Source organism: Saimiri boliviensis, chromosome 11 (assembly GCF_048565385.1).
Source record: "Saimiri boliviensis isolate mSaiBol1 chromosome 11, mSaiBol1.pri, whole genome shotgun sequence".
Lineage (NCBI taxonomy): Eukaryota > Metazoa > Chordata > Mammalia > Primates > Cebidae > Saimiri > Saimiri boliviensis.
The window spans coordinates 52,311,629-52,333,392 of NC_133459.1; the positions used below are offsets into that span (position 1 = coordinate 52,311,629).

Here is a 21,764-nt window from a genome sequence, read left to right on the forward strand (position 1 = left end):
ATGAGGATGCAAAAAAGAATGACACGATAGACTTTGAGGACTTGGGGGGAAAAGTGGGAGGGGGGGTGAGGGATAAAGACTACAAATAAAGTACAGTGTATACTGCTCAGGTGATGGGTGCACCCAAATCTCACAAATTTCCACTGAAGAATTTACTCATGTAACAAAATACCACCTGTACCCAAATAACTTATGGAAAGAAAGATGGGGCGGGGGAGGGGATTACAATGAAGTATTAACATTAGAATGACAATTGTTAAGAGCTATGCAGAAAGGGACTACATAAAACTACAAGTGAAAAAAATAAATAGGATGGCCTATACACAGTAAGAAGAATTTTATAATAGATATCCATAGAAAATACAACATCAGAAAAAGTTATAATCTGAAATAGTATTTTAGAAGGGAAGATTTTGTTTAAATTATTATGCATTGCTAACAAGATTACTGTTTTCAGCTTGCACTATTCATACTAAATAAACAACTGCATTTTTGTGCTTAATATTCATGTTAATAAATTCCACAAGTTGCCCCATCAACAAAATACTTATAGTAGTACTAGCATCAAGTTACAATTTAGAAAAGTGAGTATGGCATTTCTAGAAAGAGTAATAACCAAATGATTCACAATATTTTTTCTTTTTTAAAAAATAATGCATTTTTTTAAATTGTGGTTTTAAAAAAAAAAAAAAACCTGTAACATAAAATTTACCATCTTAGGCCAGGCACGGTGGCTCAAGCCTATAATCCTAGCATTTTTGGGAGGCCTAGGCAGGTGAATCACCTGAGGTCAGGAGTTCAAGACCAGCCTGGCCAACATGGTGAAACCTTGTCTCTACTTAAAAAACAAAAATTAGCAGGGTGTGGTGGCACACACCTGGTAGTAGACCCAGCTACTTGGGAGGCTAAGGCAGGATAATCGCTTGAACCCAGGAGGCAGAGGCTGCAGTGAGCTGAGATCACGCCATTACACTCCAGACTGGATGACAGAGCGAGACTCAATCTCAAAAAAAAAAAAATTTTTACCACCTTAGTCATCTTTAAGTGTTCAGTACAGCAGTGTTAACTACAGTATATGACATTTTTGTGCAATAGATCTCTAGAACTTCTTCATTTTGCAAAACTGAAACTCTATACCCATTGAACAACTCCGCCCCTTCCCAACTCTCCAGCCCGACAACCACCATTCTGCTTTCTAAGAATTTGATTATTTTAGATACCTCATATAAGATGAATCATACAGTATTTGTCTTTTTGTGACTGGCTTATTTCTCTTAGCATAATGTTCTCAAGGTTTATTCATGTTGTAGTACATAACAAGATTTCCTTCTTTCTAAATAATATTTCAAGTATATATCACATTTTCTTTAACAGTATTTTCCCTTATCTAAATACATTATCTTTAATAATTTAAACAATGAATTATTTGTGCTAATCACATTCATGCAACTGTAGAAAATACAAAAACACAAGAAGGAGTTTGTAACTGACATTTTCTGGGCTATGAGATAATACTTGTATCAAAAAACCAGATATTCTTACCAAGAAAATAATATAAAATGCAGAAATTTCTAACCAGGAACAGTGATTCCACACAACTGTGTTTAACTAGTAAGAGCAGAGATCTCCTAAAACGCAAAAACTTGTATTGCTGTGGGAAAAAAAAAAAAAAAAAACAGAATCAAATGACACATCCAAATCAAATGACACACTCCACATCATCTTAAAGCAAGTACTTAACTCTAACAGTCTACATAGAAAACATAGTTATTGTACAAAAAGACAAAGGGTATTGCGGAAGCAAAAACATCAACTATTTCTGATGTTAAAAAATTTAGGGCCGGGCGCGGTGGCTCATGCCTGTAATCCCAGCACTTTGGGAGGCCGAGGCGGGTGGATCACGAGGTCAAGAGATCGAGACCATCCTGGTCAACATAATGAAACCCCGTCTCTACTAAAAATACAAAAAATTAGTTGGGCATGGTGGCGCGTGCCTGTAATTCAGCTTCTCAGGAGGCTGAGGCAGGAGAATTGCCTGAACCCAGGAGGCGGAGGTTGCGGTGAGCCGAGATCGTGCCATTGCACTCCAGCCTGGGTAACAACAGTGAAACTCCGTCTCAAAAAGAAAAAAATTTAGTATTTGTATTATACAACATCTCACTGATATAAAGCCAGAAATAAGAAAATTAATGGTATCAATCCATACTTGGTACTAAGCACTACGGAAATGAAGAAAGTACAAGAAACACATAACAGCAGCAGCTAACATTTTTTCGTTGCTTACCATGTACCAGGTACTGTCCTAAGCACATTACAAGTTTTAATTTACTTAAAACTCATAAGAACCCTATGAGGGAGTTTCTACTATTGCCCTCATCTTAGAGATGAAGAAAACAAGGCACAGAGAGATTAAATAATTTAAACAATGTTATCAGCCAGCAGAAGGAAAATCTGAGCTATCAATCCAGGCAGGCTGGCTTCAGAGCCTCTAATCTCAAAGATAATACACACTGCCTTTGCACTAAATTCTTAAAATGCTGTTTGCAGAAAAATGGGAGGCAGTAAAGAAGATACCATCCTAGAAATCAAGAAATGTGAGTTCTAGTGCTCCTTCTTTCTCCACAACCCTCAGTAAGTCATGTCTCCTCTCTAATTACGTGGAAGAAAAGAAAGCTCAAACAGCTAAATAGTTCCTTAGTGGGAACCTGCAAATTCTAATGATCTAAGACATGGGTGTCTAATCTTTTGGCTTCCTTGGATCACACTGAAAGAAGAAAAATTGTCTTGGGCCACACATAAAATACACTAACGACAGCTGATGAGAGAAAAGAAACGAAAGAAAGAAAGAAAGGAAGGAAGGTTGGTTGCAGTGAGCTGAGATCACGCCACTGCACTCCAGCCTGGGAAACAAGAGCAAAACTGCATCTCAAAAAAAAAAAAAAGGCTTAATTTTTCATAGATTACATTTTAAAAAGTAGTTACTGAATAATACATATCAAATAAAAACCACTTATATAAACCCCACTCCACAAAACGTATAATGTTATAAGTACAGTATATGTAAATGTACAGTAAAGGGTCTGGAAGAATATACATTAAACTGGTAACAGTTTAAATGGTAAAACTATTACCAGTTTAGCGTATATTCTTTTTTTTTTTTTTGAGAAGGAGTTTTGCTCTTGTTACCCAGGCTGGAGTGCAATGGTGCGATCTCGGCTCACCGCAACCTCCGCCTCCTGGGTTCAGGCAATTCTCCTGCCTCAGCCTCCCAAGTAGCTGGGATCACAGGCACGCACCACCATGCCCAGCTTATTTTTTGTATTTTTAGTAGAGATGGCGTTTCACCATGTTGACCAGGATGGTCTCGATCTCTTGACCTCGTGATCCGCCCGCCTCGGCCTCCCAAAGTGCTGGGATTACAGGGTTGAGCCACCGCGCCCAGCCAAGCACCTTAAGGATTTTAAATACATTTTGCACTGATTCACTGGTTATAATATGGACAGGAAACTATGGTCCTGGGCATCAAGAGCCATCATTTCCACTAGTCTTGCCAAATCTTCAGCTTCCTCATTCCACTGCCCTTCCACCGCACCACTCAGCAAAACACCTGCACCCACCATCCCCAGGCCGGAGACCACCTAACTGGGCAGACCAATACCACTATACACTCATGGTTATAAGACATGTCCCAGATATATTTTTTGACCAAATACTGAATTATCAATTGTTAAAAATCGATATTCTGCCAAAGCTGAAGCCAAAGCTGAATACTGACATCATAAGCTTTTGGGATTAAGAATAAATGTAACATTTTACCAAAAGAAATTACAAAAAATTAGTACTAAAATTTTACAAATTTTGACATTACATGGTAGAAACAATAATTTATCAGTATTGTCAACTATGGGACTTCTATGTTCACTCTACTGGACATCTATAGTGTTAAATAGATGGTCACTTACAACTGGGCACCATGGAGGTCCAGTTAGGTATTTTGGGGTATCTCATTTTTCTCTAACACTTTCTTTTATTATTAATATTCTTAATTATGTTAGGATCAAAGATGATTTATTATGGAATATTTCTATATAAGATTTTGGAGGTTTTCTCCTTGTGAAATTTTGAGGTAGCCAAGCTGACATCCTGCTTTTAATTCATCTTCACAAGACATGAAGAATTTCTAAATAGGACTTTTTTTCTCATACACTCACAGATTGCAGGGAGGTAAGGGCCAGATCCTTTTTAGTGAACGCTATCTCCCTGCTGTGTGTGTATTTTCATTACCTTGTTCTCATGGATGCAACAGGTATGTGAAAACTTTTTTTTTTTTTTAAAGAGATAAGGTCTCAGCCAGGCACAGTGGTTCATACCTGTAATCCCAACACTTTGGGAGGCCAAGGCAGGTATATTGTTTGAGCCCAGGAGTCCCAGACCATGTTGGGCAACATAGTGAGACCCAATCTCTACAAAAATTACAAAAAGTAGCCAGGCGTAATGGTGCATGCCTGTAGTCCCAGCTCAGGAGGGCTGAGACAGGAGGACTGCTTGAGCCAGGAGGTCAAAGCTGCAGTGAGCCCTGATTGTGCCACTGCACTCCAGCATGAGTGACAGAGCAGACCCTTTCTCAAAAAAAAAAAAAGAAAAATTTAAAAAGAGAGGGAAAGACAGGGTCTGGCTATGTTGCCCAGACTGGTCTCAAAGTCCTGGGCTTAAGAGATCCTCCCACCTCAGCCTCCCAAAATGCTTAGATTATGGGCATAAGCCACTGTGCCCAGCCAAAAGTTTTAGTTAATCCGTCACATTCTCATACTACACTCTCAGAATAACATACCATTTGTTTACATATCCCTCACTTCCCACCAGAGCCCCAGTTGGAGGGAGCTAGTTCTAACATTTTTGTTCCAATGCCCAGTCCTCAGCCTGCCAGAGCATGAATGAAGCAAGTAACAGGATTATGCGAATGAAGAGTGGCAGAAACAGGCGGAGAGGAGCCCTGATTCATCTGTGAGACACCTCAACCATCTTTCTCTCTCCTGCCAGAGGAGTGGTTCTAAGTTTCAGGAATGACTCTTACCAGTTTAGATTTTTAAGACCTAACTGAAAGGTAGTTTATACTCTACCACTCAAACCAGCTGAAACTGTTTTATTTATACATACTTTGCCTTGTTCTGAAAATGATATGAGACAGTAATTGATATATTCTAAAATTATTTTCACACCCCCAAGCTCACAAGGTTCTTAAGTTCAAAAAGAAGCTGACAGGCCAGCCACAGTGGCACACATCTGTAATCCCAGCACTTTGAGAGGCCAAGGTGGGCAAATAATTTGAGTCCAGGAGCTCGAGACCAGCCTGGGCAACACATGGAAAAACCCCATCTCAACAAAAAGTACAAAAATTAGCTAGGCACAATGGTGCACACCTGTAGTCCCAGATACTTGGGGGGACCTAGGTGGAAGGATTGCTTGAGCCAGGAGATCGAAGCTGTAGTGAACTGTGATCATACCGCTGCACTCCAGCCTGGGAGACAAAATGAGACTCTGTCTTAACAAACAGCAGCAGCTGGGTATGGTGGCTCATGCCAGTAATCCCAGCACTTTGGGAGCCTGAGGTGGGTGGATTACTTGAGGTCAGGAGTTCAAGACCAGCCTGGCCAACATGGTGAAACCCCATCTCTACTAAAAATACAAAAATTAACCAGGCGTGGTGGCATGTGCCTATAATCCCAGCTACTTAGGAGGCTGAGGCAGAATCGCTTGAAACTGGGAGGTGGAGGTTGCCGTGAGCCGAGACTGCACTATTGCACTCCAGCCTGGGCAAAGAGGCGAGACTCGGTCTCAAAAAATAAAGAAGCTACACAGAGTACTTTGCACGAATGTCATCACCAACCTCCCCAAACCCTGCTGGGTCACAGCAAGTGCCACTACCTAGCAGGGAGGGAAACAGTGTAGCAAAGAGGTATTCTGAGAGGGGCAACAGGAAAGGGTAGCTACAACTCTCAAAAATACGCTGAAGTCTCATGAAGACAAACCTCTTCTCCCTAAATGGCATTTTGAGGATTTCAATGCTAAGTTTTGGTTACCAAATCTTGAAAGAATCAGATAAATCCAGTTACATACGTATGCACCAGGGCAATTTTACGTCAGCAAAATTGTGACATAAAGTAATGCTCAAATGATCTTACCTGTATGATGGGAAATGGAAGATAGTTCATGTTGTTAACAAAATACAGGAGGCTATAGCTATAGCCCATAAATGCTCCAGCCAGTAGAAAAAAAAGATGATATTCATTTAAGCAGGTTTGCACAGCAGGGCTACCAAAGCTGAAGGGAAAGTCAGGGACATATATCACTGTTTTAGGCTCAAGATTTACTGAAGGCAAAGCTTAATTACTTTAATGACTTAAGAACTGACCCAAATTCTAACAAGATGGCTCATTTTCAATAAGTGTGAACAAGATTAACAAAACCTATTTTCCTGAATCATGAGACTCTGATCTTTAATTAACTCTACCTCTGTTCCCCTGGAACTCTGACATAATTAAGAATATCTACTATAATAATAAGCAGTGTTGCTTACAAGTCGGTAAACTGTATCCAAACTGAAAGGAACTATAAATAAGTTATATATACCTGACAGAGATGCCGTAACATTGGGGGTGTGTTATCTCTTTAAAACTGAGTATTTCCTCATGGGGATCCTGGATGTGTGCCCATAAAATTGCTACAAGAGATACTCCTGGATTTTGCGGGGCATAAGGCCTTTAAAGCACAGAGTCCCATATATGTCTGATGTTGATTTTTTTTTTCCTTGTACCTGAGTTGTATCCACAGACAAAACTAAAGCTCCCAGGTGGCTATAGGCCCCATTATCTGTTTGAACTGCTTGAAGGACTCCTGCTAAAGAGGAACTCCTGATGCTTCCCTGCTAAAAAGCTATGGTTGTAAATTCTGAATAGTTAGTTAAATCTAAGAGGAGCCCCCTGCTGGACACTGCTATAAGCCACTACCCTATCATCATTTTACAATAGCTTTACTTACAAGCATAAGATCTATCTGGTAAACATCAAGCTCTCAAACTCCTTTGAGAGTTTCTTGAGAACCTCTATGATCTATCAGATATCTGGTTGTATACAGAGCCAACATCATAATTCAGTAGAACTCAATTTTTGAGAAATATACACAGGTTGTAGGCCTGTACCACCATCTAACTCTGTGAGAGGTAAGACTCTAGGTTAACTGTTTTCTGAAACTGGAATTACAAAATGATTTTTTTTAAAAATTAGTTTTTGTTAAAGATTCTGACTATGAAATCATCAGGAAATGTATTTGTAATAGGCACTATAATGCCTTCAACAACTTGTAGCTTACTGCTACCTTCTGCTCCCTGGAACTACACTGCCATCTCCGTTAGGGAGAAAAGTGCAAAAAGAATTCAAGACTCATCCATGGTAAGCAGTTGGGATTTCCTTATTCACAGTAGTCCTGTACTCATAGTCTTTTATCATTTAATGTTTATCAACAGGACAGTTTTTACCAAAGAAAGCCTATGACGTTAAGGGGCAAAAAACAACCTGCCTTTTATATAACAATAGCTGGAGGCAAAAAGAAAATCAAGTATTCAGTAGCAATAATGTAACACTGTTTTAAAGTCCGTGGAAAATACAGAACTTAAGATCACTCCAATCATCTTTGTTTTAAAAAAAAGGCCGGGTGCGGTGGCTCAAGCCTGTAATCCCAGCACTTTGGGAGGCCGAGGCGGGTGGATCACGAGGTCAAGAGATCAAGACCATCCTGGTCAACATGGTGAAACCCCGACTCTACTAAAAATACAAAACACTAGCTGGGCGTGGTGGCGCGTGCCTGTAATCCCAGCTACTCAGGAGGCTGAGGCAGAAGAATTGCCTGAGCCCAGGAGGCAGAGGTTGCGGTGAGCTGAGATCGCGCCATTGCACTCCAGCCTGGGTAACAAGAGCGAAACTCCGTCTCAAAAAAAAAAAAAAACAAAAAAAAAAAACAAAAAACAAGGTCTCACTACATTGCCCAGGCTGGGGTGCAGGAGCTCTCCACAGGCATGACAACAGGGCACTGCAGCCTCCAATTCCTGAGCTCAAGAGAGCCTACTGCCTCAGCCTGCCAAGTAGCTGGGACTACAGGCACATGTCACCACTCCTGGCTTCCAGTAATCATTTTTAATTTTTAAAGTCAGAATATCATCTTGCAATTAGTATCAATGCCACGTGTTAAGAACTATACAAGTTTCAAAATTATAAAAGCACTCTATAAAAGGTAGTTAGAATTTTTAAAAAATCTTTTCTTTATTCTTCCCATACTACCCTTCCTTCAAACTCCGATCAATGCTACCTCATCCAAGAACGTGTGTGGATCCTTCCTGCTGTCTGCACTTCCACAGGTTTTGTCTGCACATCTCACTTTCTTCGCCCTATTACATCCCTCTGTGTCCATGTCTTAACTTATCTATTGCTCTCAACTCTCAAGGAGCTTACAGTCTATGTTTGAATCACTCTCATAAATCACATGGCACCTTGCACGTATTTTTTTAATTGCTGAATTCAATAAACATAAAATATTAAAAACACTTCATGTATGCAAAAAAAAAGCACCTTTTGCAGAAGTCTGGAAAGCAAAGACTACTCAAAGGATTAACCTATATAGGTCACCTTTGGCTTGGTAATTAAATGAGGTTCCTTAGGAAAAATATATTTAATATTACCTGCTAGCACCAGTGCAGGGAACCACAAGAAAACTGTACTGGCCCTGGGTTATCACTGCAGCACACCAGGCCATCACCATTCCCATTGCAGCATGAATAAATGAGTGCATGAGTTGCTGAGGATGAATGATCTTCCCTATCAGAGCTAGTCTGGAGCAGGGAATGGAAGGCACAACTGCAAAGGAAACACATTACTGTGGCTTCGTAATCTGAAGCATAGGCAGTTAGAAGATCTAAACTACCCCCTCTCATCCTTGCACAAATGCTCCAAAGGCAGAAAGAAACCCAGTCAACGTAAATACAATACAGAAAAATTTAAAGTTAAAAACTCCTAACTTAAAAAAATTTTGAGGAAAGAATGAATAAAAACAGACAGACACACAAAAAAATCCAAACAATCTAGAGAAGTGAAATCTAAGGATAGCATAATAGGCATTTTTCATTAAAATTTCCTAATAGTTCAAATAGTGCCTACCCTAGTACTCTCCTAAGCACCATAAAAGAATAATGATTTTTCTTTTTTTTTTCATATATGGACTACTCCAAGGGTCTTGCAGTGTGGGAGAGAGACTGCACCCAGCTCCTGAATACTGATTTTTGATTTTTTATTTTTTTGAGACGGAGTCTTGCTCTGTCACCCAGGTTGGAGTGCGTGGTGCGATCTTGGCTCACTACAACCTCTGCCTCCCAGGTTCAAGAATTCTCCTGCCTCAGCCTCCTGAGTAGCTGGAACTACAGGCGTGCACCACCACACCCATTTAATTTTTTCTATTTTTAGTAAAGAAGGGGTTTCACCATGTTAGCCAGGATGGTCTCTATCTGCTGACCTCGTATTCCGCCAGCCTCATCTTCCCAAAGTGCTGGGATTACAGATGTGAGCTACCACGCCAGCCAACTTTTTAAAAAGAGCTCCTGCCATCAGCATTTGAAAGTGTCAATATAGGCCGGGCGCGGTGTCTCAAGCTTGTAATCCCAGCACTTTGGGAGGCCGAGGCGGGTGGATCACGAGGTCAAGAGATCGAGACCATCCTGGTCAACATGGTGAAACCCCGTCTCTACTAAAAAAATACAAAAAATCAGCTGGGCATGGTGGCGCGTGCCTGTAATCCCAGCTACCCAGGAGGCTGAGGCAGGAGAATTGCCTGAACCCAGGAGGCGGAGGTTGCGGTGAGCCGAGATCGCGCCATTGCACTCCAGCCTGGGTAACAAGAGTGAAACTCTGTGTCAAGAAAAAAAAAGATGAACCAGGCACATGGGAGTATGAAAGAAGACTCTGTTAGTGTGGCTGTAAGTCAAAGAGTTTCAAATAGGGCTTGCACAAAAAAAGGCCTACTAGCCAATAGTGAGGAATTAAGAAAGCAAGGGAAGCCGGGTGCAGTGGTTCACATCTGTAATTCCAGCACTTTGGGAGGCCGAGGTGAGCGAATCAGTTGAAGTCAGGAGTTCGAGACCAGCCTGACCAACATGGTGAAACCCTGTCTCTACTAAAAATACAAAAGTTAGCCAGGCATGGTGGCAGGCGCCTGTAATCCCAGCTACTTGGGAGGCTAAGGCAGGAGAATTGCTTCAACCTGGGAGGTGGAGGTTGCAATGAGCCAAGATCATACAACTGCACTCCAGCCTAGGCAACAAAGCTAGACTCCATCTCAGGGACCAAAAAAAAACAAAGAAAGCAAAGGAAAAGGAAACGTATTGTAACATCCAGTTAGAATTTGAAATTTTACACCATATTTTACAATGAAGTACTGAAGAGCTAAAAAGGAAAATGATGTTACAGTAAAAAAAGTAGTGTAAGGAAAAGCTTCTTATTGTATCTTTTTTTTCCTTATGTGAAATCTGCCACAATTTATATTTTAAGGGCAGACTCAAGGAATCTGAAAAGGCAGAAAGAGTAAGAAGAGAAACAGAAAAATTAAAAGCTCTGGAATCCAGCAGATGATTCTCCAAGGCAAAACATAATAGTCTTTTTTAAATGACAGAATTACAGATTATTATATTTGAAAAATAACTTAGAAATCATCTGGTCTTCCCTATAAAGAAATTAGTCTTATATCTGCTAAATCACGGCTTTAATGCTAGCTATGAACTATTAAAAGGTCTAAGGTATTTTTTTGTGGTAAAATAACAGAATTCACCACTCAAACCATTTTTAAGTACACAGCTCTACAGCATAAGTACATTCACACTGCTGTACAACCATTACCACCATCCAGCTCCCAAACTTTTCCATCTTCCACAACTCTACCCATTAAACAGAAATATTCCATTCCCTTCCCCCAGCCCTGGGAGCCACAATTCTACTTTCTTTCTCTATGAATTTGAGTACTCCAGATACCTCATATAAGTACAATCATGTAATATTTGTCCTAAAGTCTAAATATATTTTAAAAAGAGAAACTAGCACCCAAATAAATTTTAAGGTACAACATTCAAAACATATGACTGTATACATTTTTAAAATTTTGACACAAAACACATTCACATATAAAATGTACTGAGTAGGCCGGGCGCGGTGGCTCAAGCCTGTAATCCCAGCACTTTGGGAGGCCGAGGCGGGTGGATCACAAGGTCAAGAGATCGAGACCATCCTGGTCAACATGGTAAAACCCCGTCTCTACCAAAAATACAAAAAATTAGCTAGGCATGGTAGCGCGTGCCTGTAATCCCAGCTACTCAGGAGGCTGAGGCAGAATTGCCTGAACCCAGGAGGCAGAGGTTGCGGTGAGCCGAGATCGCGCCATTGCACTCCAGCCTGGGTAACAAGAGCGAAACTCCCTCTCATAAAAAAAAAAAAAAAAAAAAAAAAAAAATGTACTGAGTCTTCCCTTAGTTAAATAAATTTGGGTATTTCTAAGAAGGTTAACATTTGAAAACTCACCTGTATAGAACTCCACATTGAAAATACTTATTATTATTATTACCACTGACAGCAGCAGGAGGTAAAAGATTACAGAGGAACTATACAGGTCACTGAAAGAATCTAAAACACAAGTAGATGAATTAGTAAAGGTTATTCAGTCATGCAGTCACGTTCAGTACACTGCAATATAAAAAGAGCTTGAACCACAATTATCACTAATTTTAAAGGTTGTCTTTTCTTAAAGAATTTAACTGTACAATGCTGACAGGTTCAGTGAGATATCAACTCAAGAACTATAGTGTGGGCTGGGTGTGGGAGGATCACTGAGCCCAGGAGCTCAAAACCACCCTGGGCACGCGGCGAAACCCTATCTCTACAAAAATACAAAAATTAGCCAGGTGTAGTGGTGCACACCTGTAGTCTCAGCTACTCGGGAGGCTGAGGTGGGAACATCACTTGAACCTGGGAGTTTGAGGCTGCAACGAGAAGTAATCACGCCACTGCACTCCAGCCTAGACCAGAGAGAAAAACCCTGTTTCAAAAACAAAGGGAAAAAAAGGGAGTTACAGTGTGAGTTGTTTGTTCTTGGCTCCAGGTACTTTAAAATTATACTAGAATTGGCCGGGCGAAGTGGCTCACACCTGTAATCTCAGCACTTTGGGAGGCTGAGGCAGAGAGATTGCTTGAAGTCAGGAGCTCAAGACCAGCCTGGGCAACATGGCAAAACCCTGTATCTACTAAAAATACAAATATCAGCCAAGCGTGGTGGCATGGGCCTATAATCCCAGCCACTCAAGAGGCTGAGGCACGAGAATTGCTTGAAGATGCGAAGCAGAGGTTGCAGTGAGGCAAGATTGAGCCACTGCACTCAGCCTGGGCAACAGAGCGAGACTGTTTCAAAGAAAAAAAAAAAAAAGAAAGAAACAAAGTGCTCCTAATTTTAGACATATTTTTAAAAGAAATATATATGATATTTTCTACCCACAATTTCAAATCGATGACAGGAACGGTTCTCTTTTTTAAAAAGACAATATCAATAAAGCTGTCCAAAAGGAAAAACAAATTAAACCAAGTTTTCATTTATGGGGTCTTCTAATGATTTTTTGGTTCCTATGATCATACATAGTCTTTGACAAGCTTATTAATCTTACTACATAATAAAAAGGTTATTTATGTTATGAAGGGAGCATCTTAAAATTATCTCAGAGTGGACCAGGCACAGTGGCTCATGCCTGTAAGCCCAGCACTTTGGGAGGCTAAGGCAGGTGGATCACAAGGTCAGTGGTTCGAGGCCAGCCTGGCCAACATGGCGAAACCCCATCTCTACTAAAGATACAAAAAAATTAGCTGGGTGTGGTGGCATATGCCTGTAGTCCCAGCTACTCGGGAGGCTGAGCCAGAACTGCTTGAACCCAGGAGGCGGAAGTTGCGGCGAACCCAGATCGCACCATTGCACTCCAGCCAGGGTGACAGAGCAAGACTCTGTCTCAAAAAAAAAAAAAAAATCTCAAAGTGAATGTTTTGAAGTGTCAACATAACACAGGCAGTAATTTAAAATTGCTTGAAACATAATGCAATTTTTTTTTTTTGGAGACGGAGTCTCACTCTGTAGCCCAAGCTGAAGTGCAGTGGTATGATCTCAGATCACTGCAACCTCCGCTCACTGCAACCTCTGCCTCCCAGACACCGGTTCAAGTAATTTTCCTACCTGAGCCTCCCAAGTAGCTGGGATTATAGGCACGAGCCACCAAGTGGTCTTGAACTCCTGACCTCATGATCCGCCTGCCTTGGCTTCCCAAAGTGCTGGGATTACAGGCGTGAGCCACTGCGCCCGGCCCATGATGCAATTTTTATGTTGAGAAGTAGATCTTGTAACTTTCTCCCCAAACTGAGTTATCACTTACCAGTTAGCCACTGTATAGGATGAAACAAATCAATGCTGCTAAAAATTATAAATAATGTAGTGCAGATGGGTAGAAGCAGCACTGACCAAACAATACTTGCAACTATCCTCCAGCCTAGAACCTATAAACAAAAAGAAAAACCCTCAGTCATGAAGTCAAATTATGTCAGTTATGCAAATCCTATCTTTTCAAACAGGATGTTAATCACTAACTCAGATCATAGTCTGTAACTCAAACATTTACTATTAATAACATGACATCACTACAGAATTTATAATATCAGTGAACTGATGCTTGCATTACAACAAAGTTAGGTGCAACATCAAGTATCATACTTTGAGGGGTGGTGGCATTAATTTACAGCTATGTGTTAAAGCAACAAATACTTGTCTCTCTAGGCCAGGCGTCCCCAAACTGCGGCCCCCTGAGGCCATTTATCTGGCCCTTATGCTGAACTTCAGGAAGGGGCACCTCTTTCATTGGTGGTCAGTGAGAGGGGCATAGTATGTGGCGGCCCTCCAACGGTCTGACGGACAGTGAACTGGCCCCCTGTGTAAAAAGTTTGGGGACGCCTGCTCTAGGCTTTATTGGTAGCTATATTAATATATATAGGCGGTAAACATTTTATGGGAACCATCTGTATACTGTACTTACAATCATCAGACCTGCACCCTTACTGGGCAACTACTGCACTGTTGTATTCTATTCATGTTTGGATTGCCAGTATCTATCATATAGGAGGAAAATATTTACTGCTGAATAATACAAGAAGATATAGAGGGGTTTTAAGCATGAAAGTGACTATCAAATTTATGTTGCTCAAGGTAAAACATGTCTGTTTACTGTAAGCTGGCTTTAAGGGAGATGGATCAGAAGGGCAAGAACCAAACAGGAGACAAAGCAATTAAGAGGCAGTCCGCCAAAATAGCCAAGCCAAAGACTCCGGTCAACGCCTCAACAAAGGGAGAGACAAGGAGAAAGGAAAAAAGAAACTGCAGCCACATTTCTGAGGTAGAATCTATACAGAATTTTTGTGATTGATAATACAGGTGGTAAAGAATAGATAAGACTTTGCTGGGCTCAGTGGCTCACGCCTGTAATCCCAGCACTTTGGGAGGCCAAGGTGGATAGATCACCTGAGGTCAGGAGTTCAAGACCAGCCTGGGGAACATAATGAGACTATCTCAAAAAAAAAAAAAATATATATATATATATATATATATATTTATGTATATACAAAAAGAATAGTCTCTTCAACAAATGGCATTGCAACAGCTGGATAGTGACATGCAAAAGAATAAAGTTGAGGCCGAGTACGGTGGCTTATGCATGTATCCCAGTACTTTTGGAGGCCAGGCAGGTAGATCCCTTGAGACCAGGAGTTTGAGACCAGCCTGGCCATCATGGTAAAACCCCATCTCTACCAAAAAATTAAAAAAAAAAAAATTAGCCGGACATCATTCCAGCCTGGAGCTGGAGCAAGACTCCATCTAAAAATAAATAAATAAATAAAATAAAGTTGAACTTCTACCCCACATTGTTTTTGTTGCTGTTGTTTTGAGACAGAGTATCGCTCTGTTGCCCAGGCTAGTTGCAATAGTGTGATCTCAGCTCACTGCAACCTCCACCTCCCAGATTCAAGCAATTCTCCTGCCTCAGTCACCTGAGTGGCTGGGATTACAGGCGCCTGCTACCACACCAGCTAATTTTTTTTTCTTTTTAGTACAAATGGGGTTTCACCAACTTGGCCAAGCTGGTCTCAAACTCCTGACCTCAAGTAATCCTCCTGCCTCAGCCTCCCAAAGTGCTAGGATTACAGGGGTGAGCCACTGCACCCAGTCTCCTATCCCACATTCTATATAAAAGTTAACTTAGCCGGGCGCGGTGGCTCAAGCCTGTAATCCCAGCACTTTGGGAGGCTGAGGCGGGTGGATCACGAGGTCAAGAGATCGAGACCATCCTGGTCAACATGGTGAAACCCCGTCTCTACTAAAAATACAAAAAATTAGCTGGGCATGGTGGCACGTGCCTGTAATCCCAGCTACTCAGGAGGCTGAGGCAGGAGAATTGCCTGAACCCAGGAGGCGGAGGTTGCAGTGAGCCGAGATCGCGCCATTGCACTCCAGCCTGGGTAACAAGAGCGAAACTCCGTCTCAAAAAAAAAAAAAAAAAAAAAAAGTTAACTTAAACTGGATTAAAGACCTACATGTAAGAGCTAAAACTATAAAACTCTTGGAAGAAAACACAGGAGTAAATCTTCTTGACCTTGGATTTGGCAATGGTTTCTTAGATATGATACCAAAAGCATGAGCAACAAAAGAAAAACACAAATAAATTGGACATCAGCAATATTTAAAACTTTTCTGCCTCAAAAGAAACCGTCAGCCGGGCACGGTGGCTCATGAAAGCCAAAGGTGGAAACAATCCAAACACCCACATACTGATGAATGGATGAACAAAATATGGTATGTCCACACAGCGGATTACTCAGCTATAAAAAGGAACGAAATACTCATGAATGCTAAACATGCACCGTGCACGATGGCATGCACCTGATGTCCCAGATGGTTGGGAGGCTGAGGCAGGAGGGCTGGTTGAGCCCAGGAGTTCATGACCAGCCTCGAGAAGATAACCTGTCTCTACCATAAAAATAACTAAAAAAATTAGGGCCCAGGCGTGGTAGCTCACATCAGTAATCACAGAACTTTGAGAGGCCGAGGAGGGTGGATCACTTGAGGTCAGGAGTTCAAGACCAGCCTGACCAACATGGCGAAACCCCATCTCTACTGCAAATACAAAAATTAGCTGGCCGTGGTGATGCGTGCCTATAATCCCAGCTCCTCGGGAGGCTGAGGCAGAACTGCTTGAAGCCGGGAAGCAGAAGTTGCAGTGAGCCGAGATCACGCCACTGCACTCCAGTCTGGGCAACAGAGAGCTCAAAAAAAAAAAAACAAAAAACAAAAAACAAAACAAAACAAAAAAAAAAACGTAATACTTAAGGACCCAAAAGTTTTTTTTTTAGTTTGGAATAAGAGGAGATGGCAATGCACTAGGGTAGAAGCACTTTTCCAAAAGGGATCTTTCTCTTCTCTTCGTGCTCCAGAGAAAGGATGTCTTACCGTTGATTGCACTTTAAAGAGGAAGTTCTATTCCCCTCAGCTCAGTCTCACTCTGCCTTACAAAGAACACCTGCCCTGCTTACTGGACCCTAACCCCAGCCTCTATTAATGCCACATTTCTTTCCAATTCAGGGCATTCCTTTCCACTTAACGAAACAAATGAAGTTAATTATTTAACACCTACTGGATACGGTACCCTTGCGTAAAACTCTGCCTCACTCCCTATTCGAATTTCTATCTAGTCCATCCGTCCCACTCTGACCAGCTTCCTTCCACTCGGACCCCTTTCCTATCCCGTAACCAGCTTCCACTCAGGACGCCCCACAACCCTTCCATCATTACCACCGGTGGTGCACTCCCCATGCGCTCTTCACGCTACCCTGGGACCGACCCTCCCCCGCCCAGCGCGCACGCGCGGCCAGAGCCTGCCCGCCGGGCCCGACCCTAGAAATGCGTGCCACAATGCACGGCATACTCACGCGCCACAGTATGTCCCGCGACCTGCCGGCGCAGGGCCCATTCACAGCCGTGGCCATGGAGATGGCGGCCCCCGGTCTAGAGAGTGCAGGAGACCGAGCGCCCGCCCGCCACCTCAGTTCAAAGGGAGGAAGGCCCCAGGAGGACCCTGCTGGGGCTGTCTCAAACGCTGCCTGAGCGAAGCCCGGCCCAGGCCCCAACACATCCCTGCGAGGCTTCGTCTGGACCAGCTCGACGGGCCAGAACTGCGGCTCAGACACGTCCCACAAAGGGGGCTGTGACTCCAGGAACCGCCCTCTGGCCTCCAAAAGGTCCCTCCGAAGCAGGGTCCCGCGGGGCGGCCGAAGCAGGTGACGGCGCTGCATGCTGGGAACTGTAGTCTCGACGGCCCCCTGGGAGGAAGTAAGAGGAGTGTTGCATTCTGGGACTCGGAGTTCCAAAGTACAGCATGCTGGGAGTCGAAGTCTTCCTGGCGGTGCCTTTGAGGCATGCTGGGACTAGTAGTCTTTTATAAAGCCGATAACAGCCACAATATTGGTTGATTGGAATTCTGCAGTTAGAAAGAGCTAGCAAAATTATTTGCTCTCATTTCCCCCTATAACTTTATCAGTCACCTAAAAGTGAAATCAAAGGCTGTTGTGTTCCTCTCCACAATAGGTACGCAGTAATTTTACTGAAATTTAAAAAAAATCTCTAGAGATGCCTTTGGTTTCATAAGATCTGGTTTCTAATTCCAGCTCTGCCACATGCTACGTTGAATATTTTTTATCTTCTTTGAGCCTCCATTTCTTCAACTGTAAGATAAGGATGAAAATAAAAATAATATCCTGGTGATGTTGTGAGAATGTCAATAATACGCTATACAAATATTATCACTGATATACTGCCAGTGGGGAAAAAAAAGGGGTTTTCACCAACCCAAGTTTCACCTAATGAAGTCTTCTCTGTGCTTTAGACCTCAGTGAGCTCCCTGGATGCATTTCGCTAACTTCTTTTTATGCGCAATCACATGCCACAGTCGACATTCGATACTCTAGAAAGACAGAAATAGACTAAAGAAATGCATAGGCCGGGCGCGGTGGCTCAAGCCTGTAATCCCAGCACTTTGGGAGGCCGAGGCGGGCGGATCACGAGGTCAAGAGATCCAGACCATCCTGGTCAACAAGGTGAAACCCCGTCTCTACTAAAAATACAAAAAATTAGCTGGGCATGGTGGTGCGTGCCTGTGATCCCAGCTACTCAGGAGGCTGAGGCAGGAGAATTGCCTGAACCCAGGAGGCAGAGGTTGCGGTGAGCTGAGATCGCGCTATTGCACTCCAGCCTGGGTAACAAGAGCGAAACTCTGTCTCAAAAAAAAGAAATGCATGGGCTGGTGAGAGGAATTGAGATCACACCTACTGCTCTGTAATGTTTGCTAACAATGGCTTCCTGAGTGCTTTAAGATTATCTCCCATTCACTTCCAAAACCATGTGAATATCAATCGTTTCTAAAGCACTACAGGACATACTGGGAATACAACTGATAGATCGAGTCTCTGCAGTGAAGAGACCTGTCCGGTGGTGGAGAAAACTTGTAAAGAATTAGTCCAGGCCAGGCACAGTGGCTCACACCTGTAAACCCAGCACTTTGGGAGGCCATGGCAGGAAGATCATAAACCCAGGAGTTTGAGTCTAGCCTGGGAAACATAAAGAGACCTCATCTCCACACACAAAAAAAAACTTTTTTAAAAAATTAGCTGCGTGTAGTGACACACACTTGTAGCCCAAGCTACTCCAGAGACTGAGGCAGGAGAATTGCTTGAACCTGGAAGGTTGAGGCTGAAGTGAGCAGCGATGGTGCCACTGCACTCTGGCCTGGGCCATAGAGTGAGACCCTTTCCAAAAAAACCCAGTCCAAATGTGTGTTCGTAAAGACACCTCAGGTTCTAAGTTTCTTGTGGTAGAGACTACTCATTGTCTACCTCAATATCTATTCCCCCTTCTTTCATAATAATTGAACTCCCACTTTTTAACTGAGTATATAGTTACATTTCCCATTGCAGCTAGGTGTGGCCAGCTGACTCCGTTCAGGGCAATAAAATAAAATCAAATTATTGCATAGGTAGCTTCCTAGAAACCCCCTTAAAAAGGAGCTACTGCATGGTCTTTGCCTCTTCTTAATCCCATCCTCCATTCAGCTGCCTGCGTTTGGAATGTTAGCTGGAGCTCTAGCACCACACTGGACCACAGAAAATAGGTCACACTGTAGGAAAAGTGAAGTATTGAGCTTAAAGGAAACTTGATTATTTACAGCAACCATATCAGTCCCGGAATACCTGCTTTTACCTCCTGATTTCATTTATACAAGAGAGACAATTCGTTATTGTTTAAGCCACTTCTATTTTTATAGCACCTATTACAATATTAAATCATCTGTGTACTTATTTACTTCTTATTGTCTGACTTCTCACTAGTATACAAACTTCACAAGAGCAGGGACTTTGTCTTGTTTATCATTGTTTCCAAAGTACCCATTACATTAGTAAGCAATAAAGGAATGTTTATTTAATGAATAATGAGTGGAAGAAATTAACTGTATTGGATAGTGTTTCTTCAGGACAACAACTTTTGATATCTAAATCAAAGGGGATTTAATGCAGGGAATTGATAGCAAAGTTCTTGCAGAGGCTGAAAAAGCACAGGAAAAAAAGAACAGGGCTATAGTAGCAAACAGCAGAAACGAGTTATTGCCCGAATACCAGGAAGCTACTACTTTCGTTAGAGCCGTAAGACAACCCTGAATGCTGAGCTCCCGAGGAGGTGGCGCCCCTGCTGCTATTAGAAACACTCTTGCTTTGGGCACCCTGTAGCTGCTGAAAGCACCACCGAGAAGTGCCTGAAACTATCCAAAGTGGCTCTCTGCGCCTTTGAAAGCTACAACCAAATCATTCAAAATAGAATGAAATAAATGTTTTAAATGACGCAAGACCTCTTGGTCTCAGCAACAGAAGCGAGACAAAAGGAAGATCGGAGCGCGTTGCAGTAAGACAGACACGTGGTGCTGCCGCTGTGCCTCTGAGGCCTACCACCTTCAGAAGTCAACCTGCAGCAAATGTGGCTACCCTGCCGAGTGCCAGAGGAGGTAGCACTGGAGTGCCAATGCTAAAAGACGAAATACCACCAGGACTAGTCGAATGAAGCACCTAAAATTGTGTAACACAGATTCAGGCATGGATTCCACGAAGGAACAACACCTAAACCCGAGAGGGCAGCTGCTGCAGCATCCAGATCATCTTAAGAATTTCACTCCAGCCTCGGCAACAAGAGTGAAACTCTGTCTCACAAAAAAAAAAAAAAAAAAAAGGAAAAAAAGAAGTTTGATGATGAGTCACTCAATAAATGCTCTGGTTGGCTGGGTACAGTGGCTCACACCTATAATCCCAGCACTCTGGGAGGCTGAGACAGGTGGATCACTTGAGGTCAGGAGTTCAAGACCAACCTGGCCAACATGGTAAAACTAAAAATGCAAAAAAATTAGCTGGGCATGGTGGTGGGTTTTTTGTAATCCCAGCTACTCAGGAGGCTGAGGCATCAGAATTGCTTGAACCTGGGAGGCACAGGATGCAGTGAGCCAGGACTGCGCCACTGCACTCTAGCCTGGGTGACAGAGCCAGACTCTGTCTCAAAAAAAAAAAAAAAAAAAAAAAAAAAAAAGCCTTCTGGTTTTTAAAAATCTTTTAAAAAGATATAAGACATAAAGAACAATACCAGTTAGTATTAGAAAAACTCAGAAATTAGAACTCAAGGAAGAAAGCAAAATTTAAACAATTATTATAAAAATGAAAGTTGAGCTAGAAGAAACTCAAGAGCAAAGAAACCCAACAGTAATGTCAGAACAAATGAACATTTTTTTAATCCAAAGGAATAACGAAAAACAATTTTAAGTGACAAATAGAGCAAATAGGCAAAGAAGATTCAGTGTATGAATAATGGGAGTCCCTGAAGAATCTGGACTCTCATTTTATTTTTTATTTTATTTTATTATTATTCTTTTTTGAGATGAACTTTCACTCTTGTTGCCCAGGCTGGAGTGCAATGGCATGATCTCAGCTTACTGCAAGCAACCTCGCCTGCCAGGTTCAAGCAATTCTCCTGTCCCGGCCTCCAGAGTAGCTGAGATTACAGGCATACGCCACCACGCCCAGCTAATTTTGTATTTTTAGTAGTGATGGGGCTTCTCCATGTTGGTCAGGCTGGTCTTGAACTCCGGACCTTAGGTGATCTGCCCACCTCAGCCTCCCAAAGTGCTAGAATTACAGGCGTGAGCCACCATGCCCAGCCTGAACTCTCATTTTAAACCATCACTGTCTCACCCAACAACACACAGGAATATGGGAATTACTTTTTGTTTTTAAACTGCCCTAATTTTTTTTAATGAGTTGTCATTTTCCTGAAGTTTTTGTTTCAAAAATCTTCATTTGTTGCATAGTCTTTCATATTTTATGGCCTAAAAAATATAAAGGGGTTGTGGTGGCAAATAACACTTCTTCCCCCGATCTGTAACCTGCTTCAAATTCAGTCCTTCCAAGAGAGAAGTCTGCTAACTTGTGATAAAATGTGATTAGCCATTTGCAAAGACAAAATAAAAGACATTCATTTTGAAAGACAGCTCCTTGGACATACAAAGTCAACAG

General features: G+C 42.2%; 1 protein-coding gene across 1 annotated transcript in view; it reads right to left on the reverse strand.

Annotated features, from left to right (window-relative positions):
• The window catches only part of NDC1 (NDC1 transmembrane nucleoporin), a 69,542-nt gene extending 52,206 nt beyond the window's left edge, over positions 1 to 17,336 (reverse strand). The window contains exons 1-6 of the mRNA XM_039474209.2: positions 17,094 to 17,336; positions 13,496 to 13,616; positions 11,610 to 11,711; positions 8,732 to 8,906; positions 6,183 to 6,321; positions 1,543 to 1,651 (exon numbers count right to left, since the gene is read on the reverse strand). Of these exons, the coding sequence (XP_039330143.1) occupies positions 1,543 to 1,651; positions 6,183 to 6,321; positions 8,732 to 8,906; positions 11,610 to 11,711; positions 13,496 to 13,616; positions 17,094 to 17,150 (703 nt within the window). The 5' untranslated portion in view covers positions 17,151 to 17,336. The remainder of the gene's footprint in view (positions 1 to 1,542; positions 1,652 to 6,182; positions 6,322 to 8,731; positions 8,907 to 11,609; positions 11,712 to 13,495; positions 13,617 to 17,093) is intronic.
• Between the last annotated feature and the right edge of the window lie 4,428 nt (positions 17,337 to 21,764).